This window comes from Eptatretus burgeri, chromosome 5 (genome assembly GCF_056783735.1).
Source record: "Eptatretus burgeri isolate ZD-2024b chromosome 5, Ebu_testis_v1, whole genome shotgun sequence".
Lineage (NCBI taxonomy): Eukaryota > Metazoa > Chordata > Myxini > Myxiniformes > Myxinidae > Eptatretus > Eptatretus burgeri.
Window position 1 is genome coordinate 91,532,075 of NC_140965.1, and position 14,813 is coordinate 91,546,887.

The window sequence follows — 14,813 nt, forward strand, 5'->3', positions numbered from 1 at the left end:
AATTCAACAGCTGTACTAGATTTGAACGCAGGATCCAAGGATCCCAAGCTCACCAATGCAGCCTATCAGTTGGAAACAAAACATAAACTATTCAGCCTGGCAGAGGTGTGTGCTCTCCCAGGTGTCATTCTAATTGGTGTCGCCCTGAAGGGGACGCGAGTATTGCAAGTGCCCGCGTCTGCCCGTATGTGTGCATGTTCGCGTCTATATATTTTTTTGCTTTAAAAATGTTTTTCTCTGCAACCGCTTGTCCGTTCAATGTGAAACTTTAAACATAGGAGGAACTCCCCATACAGAATATTGTAATTCTAACTCTGACATCATAGGTCACATGGTATGGCAGCCATATTGGGTTAAAGGGAAAATTTTGTCATCATTTTCTCTGAAACCTCTCAACAACAAAAAATTGAAACTTGGCATATGTCATCAACTCCCCATGGGGCATATAGTGTGATAACAATGATGGCATCGGTGACGTGGTATTCCAGCCATAATTGGTTGAATTGGAATCTTTATCCGAAAAATCTGAAACTTCATATGCCTGATCTACGACCCGATGCGACTGAAGAATTAAACTTATGACGTCATAACTATGCCAAGAAACTATGTGACACAATAGGGTGCATGGATGATTCGGGTATATGGGCCATAATAGTAGCATGTTCAGTTTTTGTTCAGAATGAACGCCTGAGGTGAGACCATGCGCTCTGAGTGCCATTCTAGTTTCCATATGCATTTCTCCCATACTGCTCTCTCTTCTTCCATTCCTTTCTGTTTTGTTCCTCAATCGCTCACAAACCGTGCTCAGTCTCGCATCTCATTCATACAGTGCTTTTTCGTGTCTTTGATCATCCTTCTCTCCATACAAATTATGATGTCGGTCTTCGTCCTGCTGACCTTGGGATCATTAAAAACAAAGCTGTTTTGAAGTGAGTATGCAATTGATGGCTAACCTGCTCACATCGGTACCCTCTCCCTTTTAATCTCCTGCAAGCCTGTGCAGAATATTTCCTTTGCAGGATAAACATTCATGATATATTTTCTCATATATAATCAAAAGGATCAGGTTATTAAATTTTTTTTTTTAACAGATGTCCAAATCGCAATGTTCAGTTAAGCTTTGACTGGTTGGCATCAGAGAAATTCACAGGCAAAAGTTACACAAGCCACTTCAAACTTACGTGACTGGAATGGAACTAAGATGGTAATCGTTCAGAAGTAAATCATGGCTGCTCTTGCTCTTCCCTCGAAGTTCCTGAAAAGAAGAATTTTTTATTTTTTTTCATTTTTTCAGGAAATACTTGACTTGCAAATGTATTATTTATTCCTCTTAACCTCCCAAGACATTTGCAGGCTATAATTTTCTATTTAAAGCCCCACATCAATCCTTCATCTATCATGTACTCCAATGTCCCATTTTACATCAATTCCATCTCCCCCACAACACTTGTGCTCATTCTCTATTCACAGTCGTGTTGGTCAATGATACCATGCTGTTACTCATTCACCTGAGTTGTTTGTATCATCTGCCCTTCTTCCTCTGCCGCTTCATCACCAAATGAAAGTAAACTGAGGTTTCTGAAAAAATAAAGGTCACCAAGATTATTTAGCACAACGAAGAAAGAGAAGACGTAAAGAATGTGAAAAGCAATAAGGATGATTTCAAATTATTGGGAAATGAGAGGCAAGTTGCGAAAGTCTGGATGTCAGCTGCAAGGAGAGAGCAATAATCCATGTCTTCGACAAAGAGGTAGAAAAAATTCCAGAGCATCGGAGAGGTGATTAATTCTGTTGATCGATGTGAGCTGACTACATAAATGGAGGAAATCAGCCAATCAGGAAGGTGGAACTGTTTTCCACAAGCAGAAAGCTTGGCAAGCAAAGTAGAGTGCCAGATTGTGTCAAATGCCCAAAGTATGTCCAGACACAACCCTAATGTCATACTTGAGACTCAGGGCCTCCATTCATTGACTGAGAGAGAACAGCAGCATATTCAAAGGTCAATGACTGGGACAGAATCCAAACTGATGGCCAGAGATGGGGCCGTTTGAGTAAAGTAAAGACGAAAGGTCGAACTTACGAAAATAATTTAGAAAGCGTCTTGCCGACACACGCCTAACCCTTAAATGCTGACAAGATCGTTGTACGCGCACAGTTAATCAACCGTCGCAATAACAATTTACAAAGGGAGATAATCAGCCAATTACTTGTGCGCGTCAAAACAATCAATTAGCCTATGAAACGCCACACAGATCTCCTACATCCAACTGAAATGATGCACTTGCACAGAATCGCAGCGCCACGGACAATTGTTGGAGGGGATTCAGTGAAATGCTCCTCATCGTAGGTTGATATACAGACCATTGTAATAAGAACTGTAACCAACTATAGTTTTAACTCTAGTATTAAGGGGTCATTCTCTGTCAGCTATTGTAATTAGGACTGAAACCAACTATAGTTTTAACTCTTGTATTAAGGAGTTATTCTCTATAGACTATTGTAATTAGAACTGTAACCAACTATAGTTTTAACTCTAGTATTAAGGGGTCATTCTCTACAGACTATTGTAATTAGGACTGAAACCAACTATAGTTTTAACTCTCTTATTAAGGAGTTATTCTCTATAGACTATTGTAATTAGAACTGTAACCAACTATAGTTTTAACTCCAGTATTAAGGAGTTATTCTCTACAGACTATTGTAATTAGAACCGTAACCAACTATATTTTAACTATGGTATTGAGGAGTCATTCTCTACAGACTATTGTAATGAGAACCGTAACCAACTATAGTTTTAACAATGGTATTGAGGAGTTATTCTCGATAGACTGTTGCAATTAGAACTGTAACCAACTTTAGTTCTAATTCTAGTATTAAGGAGTTATTCTCTATAGACTATTGTAATTAGAACTGAAACTAACTATAGTTTTAACTCCAGTATTAAGGAGTTATTCTCTATAGACTATTGTAATTAGAACTGTAACCAACTATAGTTTTAACTCCAGTATTAAAGAGTTATTCTCTACAGACTATTGGAATGAGAACCGTAACCAACTATAGTTTTAACTCTGGTATTGAGGAGTCATTCTCTACAGACTATTGTAATTAGAACTGTAACCAACTATAGTTTTAACTCTAGTATTAAGGAGTTATTCTCTACAGACTATTGTAATTAGAACTGTAACCAACTGTAGTTTTAACTCCAGTATTAAAGAGTTATTCTCTCCAGACTAGTGTAATTAGAACAGTAACCAACTATAGTTTTAACTATGGTATTGAGGAGTCATTCTCTACAGATTATTGTAATTAGAACCATCACCAACCATAGTTTTAACTATGGTATTGACGAGTCATTCTCTAAGACTATTGTAATTAGAACCGTAACCAACTATAGTTTTAACTCCAGTATTAAAGTTATTCTCTACAGACTATTGTAATTAGAACCGTAACCAACTATAGTTTTAACGATGGTATTGGAGTCATTCTCTTCAGACTATTGTAATTAGAACCGTAACCAACTATAGTTTCAACTCTAGTATTAAAGAGAGTTATTCTCTACAGACTATTGTAATTAGAACTGTAACCAACTATAGTTTTAACTCGAGTCTGTAGGGAATGACAAAAAGAAGAAATCTAATGGCATGATCCTTGGACCAGACCTAACCGCCCCCCCCGCCCCCCACCAAGTTTCGTCAAAATCCGTCGGAGTTTTTCCGTCATACTGTTCACAAACAAACAAACAAGCAGTCATAGACTGGTACTTACGAAATCGTCAACTTGACCTCTGACCTTGTCTAATAAAAGCTGTCTCTTGAGAAGGTAGTGACGCAAAGCAGAAGTTTCTACGATGATTCTGTACCAAACCATCAAAAATCGAATGTTTTGGATGTTTGACCTCACTGTGACCTTGAGCTTTGACCGATTTTGACCAAAATCTTATCAGCGCGAGCCACCACCCTCCTGAATCACATGGTGTAATTTGACATTGGAAGCTTCTTCCATTCTCGAGTTATCATTTTTTGGATGTTTGACCTCACTGTGACCTTGACCTTTGACCGATTTTGACCAAAATCTAATCAGCACTAGCCATCAGCCTCCTGAATCACGTGGTGTAATTTGACATTGGTAGCTTCTTCCGTTCTTGAGTTATCTGTACCAAACCATCAAAAATCGAATATTTGACCTCACTGTGACCTTGACCTTTGACCGATTTTGACCAAAATCTAATCAGCACTAGCCATCACCCTCCTGAATCACGTGGTGTAATTTGACATTGGTAGCTTCTTACGTTCTTGAGTTATCGTGCCTACAAACAAACAAACAAACAGAAACGGAAGGCATCAATATACTTACGAAATCTTTAGATTTCGTAAGTAACAAACACACAAACAAACAAACAGAAATGGAAGTCATCAATATACTTACGAAATCTTTAGATTTCGTAAGTAACAAACACACAAACAAACAAACAGAAATGGAAGTCATCAATATACTTACGAAATCTTTAGATTTCGTAAGTAACAAACAAACAGAAAAGGGTGAAAACAGTAACCTCCATCCATCTTTGATGGCGGAGGTTAACTATACTTGGTTACGGTTCTAATTACAATAGTCTGTAGAGAATAACTCTTTAATACTGGAGTTAAAACTATACTTGGTTACAGTTCTAATTACAACAGTCTGTAGAGAATAACTCTTTAATACTGGAGTTAAAACTATAGTTGGTTACAGTTCTAATTACAATCGTCGACAGAGAATTACCCCTTAATACTAACAAGATCTCGCCAGCGTATAAAAGTTTATTTGTTATTTAAACGCTTGTGATTAGGTTTTGATCGTGCATTAGATAATCAGTCTTTGGTGATTGGCGACTAACTTTGAACAGATGAACATTGCACCACGAGCGATTCTACATGCTTCTAACTCTTAAGCCCCTTTTGTAAATTCAGCCTTTTTATGTTGACCATGATCATGAATTCCATGACTATGCTTATAAATGAAAATTGTAAGTAAATAAACATCTTGATAATCTTAAGGCTGAACAACCAGTTTCCCTCTTCAAAGTTGTGAAGGCACCTTTGTTAAGTCAGTCTCCAGTGGAAGCTCCCAATCCATCCCCTCCCTCACCTCATTACACATTTCTGCTGGAGAGGAGGCAGAATGTCATTCTCTGTAGAATTCTGTGAAGGGCCAAGAGTACATCAGTGCCCATATTCTCAAATCGTGCTCTGCTGCTCTCATTTATCCTGTCTGAGCTCTTTGACCATTCCTTCTCCTTTGGTCACCTCCAGTCTGCCTCGTTAAACGCCCAAAATGCAGGCTTAGTTCCCCCCCACTCTTACTATAAACTCCTGTTTGTGGAACTGTCTTGGAAAGGCAGGACAGTTGCACTCTTCACTCCAAGGCTTCAATTTGGTGATTCAGCACCATCTTATGTTATCCTGACTGGGATCGGATGTTCTAACCATGACACCACTGAGTCTGGTCTCCCTTGTTTGTTGAGTTTGCCTGTTGCCCCCTATGTGGTATGTTGTCGTTTTGCCCTCCATTAGCTTGGTCTTCCATAAGTCACAATTCCGTCCACAAAAAAATCCTCCCGTTCAGAGTATGATGCACTCCATGATGTAACTGCCTGTGATGCAACAAAGTATCTGTTTGCATCCCCCTTCCTGAGAAAGCTTGGTGTAACTGCTCGGTAGTGTTTTATGGAAAACCTCGAGTTTTATGGGGTGGCTTAATGAATTCTGTTATGAGAGCAAACCTGTGAGGAAGAGCCTGGCATGTTCTGCTTGGTAATCCAGAATTCTCTGACTCCTTAAACCTCCTTGGTCGAGGCACCAACTCTTCAAATGGGTTTGAAAGCACCTGCCAAAGAAGTAAAAAACAAAAGTCACCCTTTCTAACTCTTGTAACTGCATTCCATTTTCTACTTTTTCTCCTCCTTGTATCCTAATGTCATTTTTTTATTCCACATTCAAACGTTCCCCTGCCTTTTACCTAAATTATTTTTTCTAGTACCTTTGCAAGATAGAAACGCAGCTGGAACTCATTACAAGTACCATGAAGAATGGTTCATCTCTGGAAGCCATTGTTGATAAACATTATTATTATTATAATTATTATCCTTGTTATCTCTGCCAGGGTGAAGGAGGTTGTTTTCACCGCTCTCTGTCTGTCTGTTTGCTTCCTTTTGTCTGTCTGTCTTTGTGTGCAGGATATCTCAAAAAGTTGTGGACAGATCTGGATGAAATTTGGTGGGCAGATTGGGTGTGTGACAAGGACGAACTGATTCGTTTTTGGTGAAGATCCGGATCCTAGAATTTGTAAAGTGATCCTTCACCATTGAAAGATTGGGCTAAACCGATATGTAGCATGATATCTTAAAACGTTTTGGACGGATTCGGACGTAACTTGGAGGACAGATTGGATGTGGAACAAGGACAAATTGATTCGATTTTGGAGAAGATCTGAATCCAGATCTGGATATGAGAATTATTTCATTTTTAAAGTAATTCTTCACCATTGAGAGATAGGGCTAAAACCGATAAATAGCACGATATCTCAAAAATGTATTGGGCCCGATATGTTGTCGTGGATCAGGCATTACGTGGTGGGGGTATGCGCTCTACCAAGTGCCCTTCTAGTTATTTATTATGGTTATTATTATTATTATTATTATTATTTCATATGCAGCCTGTGGCTGCTGGCTGCAACATTGCTGGAAGCGCGAGTGTGCGCGAATGCAGTGCCCCGTTTCCAGTAAGCCGGTACTCATTTTACCGACCTCGGAAGGATGACAGGCTGAGTAGACCCAACTGGTGTTATTTAACGGAATGGCAGGGGCTCAAACTCATGACCCACAGATATTAAGGCTTTAACCATTAAGCAAACACCAACCAGGCTTTACCAACATCAAGTCACCATTGTTGTTCCATAGCATAGTCATGCACAGCACAGTACAGCACCACGCATCTTTGCGTCAATATGGTTGAAAAGTTCATCAATTAATTTGTTTCTATACAATACAAACCATTGATAGGTAAGGCAAGAATGGGAGAGCACATAGCAGATAGGATGAGAAATGTAAACACACAACATTGAAACGGTTTAGGAATATTTTTTTTTATATAAACACAATTCATGGAGCAATGGCTATGTTGGGGTCTGAATGTGTCACCCACTCCATGCTGACGATGGCCAGCGAGCCAGAAACACGTCCTCGGATCATTGACGTGTAACTTTTCTGAAAGATCTTTCATTTTAAAATAAAATGCATGTCGTATATGGTGTGCGTCCATCTCCTACCTCAGTGGAGCGAATAGAATGAGGATTGATCACTTCGTCACCCGGCCCCAGTTCAACCTCCGCTAACCTCAGCATGTTGAACACTGTTGTACCAGAAACCTGCAGCGACACCCAACAAACATACATCTCGTTTGGAAAAAAAAAAAACACAAGTACGTCCGTATTAAGGCACATTTATGGTTGAGAACTCTTTTCTGAAAAATTAGAGGATACTTACACGTATTTTTGGCTAATTCTAGATCCTATAAATACCAGTTCCCTACGGGAGCATAATATCCCTTTACGTTACCGGGGGGGGGGGGGGTCAGGGGGGAATTATTGTCGTGGGTTGTGACCACAGTGCGGTCATTCTTGTTCCTCTTTAAACGGCACATGTACAAGAGTTGAGAACAAAAGACAAGTGAAGAAAATTCAAAGGTGAAGTGACCATAATGACCTTCCCAAATATTGTGTGTTTGCGATTGAGGTGGTCAGCGCGAGAAAGGGTGAAGAAGAATTCTCCCATGTCAGTTTCTCCATCTTTCGCCTCAGCTGCCAGTGCCAACAACCCTCGGTGCGAAAACCGCAACCTTTGGTGGATCTCCAGCTACAAAAACAAATAAATTAATATGACAGAATATTGTTCCTTGTGGGGTTTTTTTGTTGTTTTTTTTTTAACAAGAAATGAAAGAAAATCGAACTTACAAGGAGTCATTGTGGTTGTTAAGCATTCAAAATGTGAATGAGAAAGGGTTATAACAGTATTTACAAGGCCCGGCTTGACAAAAAAAAACAAAAAAAACAAACAAACAAACAAAAAACATGAAAACACCTTTTAGTTTATTCCTGCTTGGTTAGACGTTGTATGTAATTTATAAATTTGGACCCAATCAGACTAGTTTATGTACAGGAAGACATTTGCAAAGAAAGATGCCTGATCCGAACCCATGGGTATCCCCGCCTCTTTGCTGGAGCCTATCCTGTCGTCAAAAGTAAAGTCGTCATTGTTCAAGAGAAATGGAAACTTCTAGTTAGTTTATTTATTGAAAAACTCCCAAAAAATAAAACAAATGGAGATTCGTTTGCAGACCAGTGTGCTCTCTTTTGATTGAGTCAAACATACTGTTGTGGTTTTGGAAGACACCAGGGAGTTGCATTCAACACATATGGGATCGCTGGCAAAGTTATCTCCATAGCCATTGTGTCCAGCTAAAACACCTCTCCTCCGATCGGTGGAAGGGGAAGATGCGATGTGAATGTCACAACTATCCACTTTCGGCTCTTCCTCATTCTGAAATGCTCACTCCCCAACTCTGTACTTGGACGACATTCTCAAACATCCATTTTCAAACCAAATTCTCAAAGCACTTCTCAAAACAATCCATTTCAGTGGCGCTACGACCGTTTAATCGCCGTTCCCAGTGCTTCAATCGTCATCGTGGCATTTCCAGCGCTTCCAATGTTGTTCTCTGCACAGCCCTGGAACCAACTGCGATGACTGGATCGCAGCAGATTTTCGTCTAAAGATTAAAATAATGATTTTTAAGATCATCAAAGAAAAGTTCCAGAAGTTTAGCGCAATTGAAGCAGTCTTATGCACCACCATATTTGACATGTCCAAATAAACGAGGCCCAAACAGTATTCTGGGCAGTAAACCCCCACCCATCCGTGACGCAGACCAACCGCTCTCCCGATCCGATCGTGTTCACCTTGCACACCAACCAATCAGCGTGGCTGGATGCCTAAAGGCGGACATCAGTGGAGGCATGAAGAAAGGAAATAAAAGTTCAGATTGAGAGTTTGAGAGTGTCAGAGTTCAGTTCCAAAGAGCAGAAAGGAGAGTTCCGTAGCTGAGTGCAGAGTTCTGAAGTTCGAGAGCAGAGTTTAGGATGCAGTGTGCTGAGTTCCAGAGTTCATGTCCAGAGTCTCCTGTTGAGGGAGATCTTCCCAAAGAACCAAACGGAATGAGCGCTGATCAAGAACTCCTCCGAACTGACTTCTCTCTTACACGTCTTGACGCACGCATCTTATACCCTCGCATCTTCCAACACGTACACCTCATTGACTCTCGCTGTTATGGAACATCAACTTGAGAGCACAACACTCTTTTCCAGGCTCGCACTTCACGCTACCACACCACACCTTCCACTTGTCTGCACCTTACACCTTGTTCATTACACGTGAGCCACTGAGCTCACGTACGGGTGAGGCCGGGGTCGACAACATAACCCACGGACTTCTCTCCCTCTATCTGTCAGCCTTGCTTGTCTAATTTCCCGGATGTCTGAGGCACCTATGTCCATGTTTAGTGTTAAGGTCAAATGTCTACGGGATTTTGAGTGCTCGGGTTTAATATCTTCTCTTGTGCGTGACATTGCACCCGTGTAAATATGTGCTTCAAATTCAACAAAGACCTGTTATTTCCAACCAGCTTGGGTGTCTTTCTCCATTGGTTACACAAAGTACATAATTAATAGATGGGAGTTTCACCCCACTGGTTCGCTACCCGGCCTTACTGCAGGATGGTGTGAAAGGCACTGGGTCAGTGGTGGCAAAACAGAGGTAAATTCCGGAATTAATTTATTCATACGACTTTTACAATCTTTGTTTCATTTAAATTGAAATATATATATATGTATTGGACTTGAACCCCGAAGAACACAAATTGCCTTCCTTGCACGTTCAAAACCCTTCCATTGAGCAGTGTTTGGACATGTTGTTGCGTTGCCCCGGTCAGTTCAGCTCGAACAGGCTATCTCCGTGCCGATCGATCTCCCAGGAGCGACGCAGAGATCTCTCACGTGTATGATGTTATGCTCTTGTCAAAGTGGAGCCGGGACCATGCAGTCTTCCTTCATGTGTTTTGCTGTGTGCGTATGTGAGGGACCTGGCAGAGGTCGCAGGTGTAGTCAGTGGCGTGGTCGAGTCTGTGTTTGTGGTACAAGAGCAGGCTGCGGGTGGTGGCCACAGCGGAGGCGTGCAAGGTGAACGCGATCGGACCTGGAGAGCAGTTGGTCTGCGTCACGGATGGGTGGGGGTTCACTGCCCAGAATACTGTTTGGACCTCGTTTATTTGAACATGTTAAACAGGGTTGTGTACAAGACTGCTTCAACAGCATGAAAATTCCAGAATTTTTCTTCAACGATCTTTAAAATCATTATACTATTTACACCGAAGTATCAATTTGGACACTGCGCAGGGTAACATGTTCTATTAACTCTCCAGTTTATGTTGTGATCTGCCAAGATGAATCTCGTCTTCCACGGATCCTTGTGCATTTTGGGGACGGAGTCAACGAATGGTAAGTGATGGAGTTTATCTGCAACTAACAGTTTTCTTGTTATGAGCGATTTACATGGTTCTATCTTCCTCCGATAGAATGTTTTTCCATACAAATGCAACATCATTATTTGCTTTGCCAATTGGAACAATGACTTATTGTGTTTGAAGCAGTTTTAAATAATTGCGTGTCTCCGGATTGTCTAAAACTATCTTTGGATCATCGATTCAAAAACTTTTCTTTTCAAATCGACAAATCTCTCTTCTTCTTCTCTCTCCGCCTCCTGTAACACCATTTAACCATTCACGTGTTTGGTATTTTGTGCTTATCAACTTGCCCTCTCATCCATTCATGCGGTCGTATTGTTACGAGCTCCGTTGCTTTGTTGTCGCTCCAATTTGGTCCTTATGTTAAATCGTACAAACAATTTTTTGTCTTTCACCATTATCACCTGTGACGGCCCAAGTTATGGATGATGAAAAGACAAAGCAGGGTTCAGAGCTGGTCGCAACTGTTGTTTCCAGGTTCTGGTTTCGACAAGCTGTATGGAAAGCAGCTTTTAACGTAAATTAAAACAATCGTGTATCCCCACCTTAAACGGAGCGTCATAATTCTGTGCATCCCCGGCTTTGCCAGGTGTTCCACTCTGAACCACAAAATCTGGAATCACTCTGCAGAAGGGTACACCATCATATTGTCCTGCAAGCATAACGGTAAAGAGAAACTGACTCGGAGACACTGATAATGGGATGAAAAAAAATAAAATGCAGCGTTAAGGTTTAATCCTGTTGCACAAAGTAAACTACATTGTTGCTTTCATGTTTTTAACGTTGAAAAGAAAATAAGGCCTGCTACCTGTCAGCAGTGTAAGATGCAAGTGCTGTGTTTCGGCATCCTCTTTGGCAATGCCAATTACATGGTCTTTACGAAGTAAAGAAATTCCGGAAGGGAAGTAAGGTTTCCAAATGAATGAGTGGTACACTCCACAGTCTGGTAGTGGTTTAATGGTTCATTTGGCTGGCTTAAGATCTAAAGGTCCTGAGTTGAAGCCCCTGTGGTGCCACATATAACACCAGGTGGGTTGACTCTGCGTGCCAGCATGTCATCCTTCCGAGGTCGACAAAATGAGTACCAGATCTGGGGAAAATCCAGGATTGTACCCCCTAGCCAATGAAACTGCCTCGGCATTCCGATGTGCCTGATGGCACGAAAATAATGGCTATTATTATTATTATTATTATTATTACACTCCAATGTGTGAAATCAACAGAACATTGATCGAAGTAAGCAAACCACCATGGGAAGCAAGGAAGCCGACGCTTCGAGCGTTAATTCTTCATCGTTGTAAAAGAGGGGGAGGAGAATCTTTTTACCCGACGAAGGGTTAATGTCCGAAATGTCAGCTTCTCTTTGCTTCCCATGGTGGTTCGCATATCTTGATCAATGTCTGTTGATTTAATCGATTATTCCATCTGTCTGTCTGCTAATTGACGCTCGCATTCACCAGAAAGACCGTTTCTTCATTCCTCCCAATCTACTTTGGCTTTAAGCTCTTCTATCTTGTTATCTAAATTCCTTTTGTTGGTATGGAATATGTTTTAACATTTCCCTTCCTGTTTTTACAAACCATGTTATCATTTTCAGTTCATCCCATTTTAGCCCTTCCAGCATCTTCTAGCCTCAGAAGCTTTAATTCCTTCCTCAACTCTTACTGCGAACCTTGCTGCCCCCTTTCGGTTTAACATATGCCCATCATTCTGGAAAAAAGTATATTTGCTCTCAAAATGATTCCCATCCATCCATGGGGACCATACTCTGTATAGAGCATTGGTGCTGCCGAAGCAGTCTCCTTGGCTATTGGACACAATCCTGGACGGGTCGCCACTCCGACACAGGATACCAGCATGCTGGCACTCATTTTGCCGACCTCGGAAGGATGACAGGCAGAGTTAACCCCACCTGGTATTAATTCAACAGCTGAGCATGATTTGAACTCAGGACCCTCGGATCCCAAGCCCACCACTCTAACCATTAAGCCACCACCAGACATGAAATGATTCCCATTGCGTACTAAATGCAAAATCTTCCTGCAAACACCATCCTTCCAAATCTATGTTGTTGACGTATCATCACTATACTCGTAAATTATATTCCTTTTCCTATTCTCGGACAAACAGCAGAAAATATTAGCTCGAAACACTTTGCTTTCAAATTGCTGATAATAACTCATCGAAATCTCGTGGACTGCATCACCTTTGTCTGGTGTGGTGGCCGAGGTGAGGCATCCCGACTTGGGCTCGTTCTCGGTGCTATTTCTCCCTCACACAAATTAAGCTGCCACTAGTTCTGTTTTACAGCGGCACGTGAAGGAGAATCATTCCCTCGTGTTGCCATCATGTCCCGCTCGATTCATTTTGGTGTCAACCCTTCCTTATGGAGATACGTGATCACTGCTCTTGATTTCAGTCTTCTCTATTTTCCAAAACACCATTAACTGACTCATGTTGACACTTTTGCATACAAGTCTTACAAACAATAACAAAAGGCTGTTTACAAATAAACCTTTAAGTGATGTTGTTTTTTTTTTGTTTTTGTTTTTGTGAGCTGTTAAATTGATTGGCTCACAAGATATCTTCAGACAGGACAGGCTAAAATTTCTGAACTCCCCTGTATTCTGTGTGCACTGATAAAGAGGAATAGAAAGATAAAATTTTGATGGTTTAAATTTTTTTTAAAATATGCAAAAATGGTTCCAAAAAAGGTTAATTTTCATGAATCTATAATTAGTATGTGGAGCATGGTCGGTTTGTCTGACATCTGCCATAAAGCATAGGAGAGCGACAGAAAACATTTTATACATCTGTTGCTATGAATGTTTACTTTTCTATTTGAAAAAAAAAAAAAACATCAATTTAAATGACATTCGATATAACATGTATTCATATATACAGGAGAGCAACCTTCATTACGAATGTCATTCAAGGAAAGGTGGTTTCACAAATTCCACGCCCGTTAACACGGAACTGCGCAACAGGTTTAAGGAAGATATAGAACCCTCGTATTTACCTGTGCCATGGAAAGTGGAGGTTGTTTGCACGCCTGTCTGTACGTCTGTGAGCAGGGTATCAAAAAGTTATGGACAGATTCGGACGAAACTTGTTGTGCACGTTGGATGTGTGACAAGGGCAAGTTGATTTGATTTTGGGAAAAAAGATTCGGATCCGGATCCTGCCCATCAGTGTGATGCAAAACGTAAACTCTTCAATCTGATGGAGGTGTTGTGCTCCGCCGAGTGCCGTTCTAGTTTCTCAGTCTGCATCAATCTTCCTCCGATTGAAGTCATCCCTTTCTGAATGTTTTTTCTTTTCTATAAGCATGATCTGCATTGTGTCAGTCAGGAAAGTGAAGCTCAAGGAGAGAACTAGTGGAGGACATCATGGGTTAAAAGACTCTTGTAACATTACATAACTAGAATGATACTTGGCAGAATGCATACCTCAGTCAGGCAGAACAGTTTTACGTTTTGTCGCCCACTAATAGGCTGCATCTCCATCCGGACCTTAACCAAAATATAATCAGCTTGTTCTTGTCACCAACCCAACTCGTCCACAAAGTTTCGTTTGAATCCATCCACAACTTTTTCAGATACCGTGCCATATAGCCTTTTTTGGGCCCGTCTCTCAATCGTGAAGATTCACTCAAAAATTCTTGTATCTGGATCTGGATCCTCACCAAAATTGAATTGATCCGTCCTCGTCACACACCCATCCTGTCCACCAAGTTTCGACCGAATCTGTCCATAACTTTATGTGACATCATGCCGTGTCTCATTTTTGGTCCTTCCTCTCAATGGTGAAGAATCGCTTAAAATATTTGGGTATCCGGATCTGGATCTTCACCAAAATTGAATCGATTCATCCTCATCACCCACCCAACCTGTCCACAACTTATTGAGATATCCTGCTCACAGACAGACAAAGGCAGGCAATCAGACAAACAGGTGAAAACATAACCTCCGTCCACCTTTGGTGGCAGAGGTAATAAAATTTAAAAAAAAATTCAGATTCACTCATATCAGCACTCATGCTCATTCAATTTTAGGCTCGTCTGTTGGAATCCAACTTACCATCTAGGCAGCGCTGCACAAACGAACGACAGGCTCGTGGAGCCTCTTTGGCCCAAAGTTCGATGTCAAGTTCTCCAGCAGTAGTTTGCAAAAGAATCTGACAACAATATAGAGTGAGTAC

The 14,813-nt window shown here is 41.0% G+C and overlaps 2 protein-coding genes across 4 annotated transcripts in view; one reads left to right on the forward strand and one right to left on the reverse strand.

The window, feature by feature from the left end:
- The window catches only part of CWC27 (CWC27 spliceosome associated cyclophilin), a 61,787-nt gene that overhangs the window by 38,264 nt on the left and 8,710 nt on the right, over positions 1-14,813 (reverse strand). For all 3 annotated transcript variants that reach the window (XM_085882856.1, XM_085882857.1, XM_085882858.1), the window contains exons 3-9: positions 14,693-14,789; positions 11,159-11,265; positions 7,742-7,891; positions 7,306-7,404; positions 5,762-5,865; positions 1,509-1,578; positions 1,182-1,255 (exon numbers count right to left, since the gene is read on the reverse strand). In XM_085882856.1, the coding sequence (XP_085738982.1) occupies positions 1,182-1,255; positions 1,509-1,578; positions 5,762-5,865; positions 7,306-7,404; positions 7,742-7,891; positions 11,159-11,265; positions 14,693-14,789 (701 nt within the window). The remainder of the gene's footprint in view (positions 1-1,181; positions 1,256-1,508; positions 1,579-5,761; positions 5,866-7,305; positions 7,405-7,741; positions 7,892-11,158; positions 11,266-14,692; positions 14,790-14,813) is intronic.
- The window catches only part of AIP (AHR interacting HSP90 co-chaperone), a 119,354-nt gene that overhangs the window by 6,656 nt on the left and 97,885 nt on the right, over positions 1-14,813 (forward strand). The window lies entirely within an intron of this gene.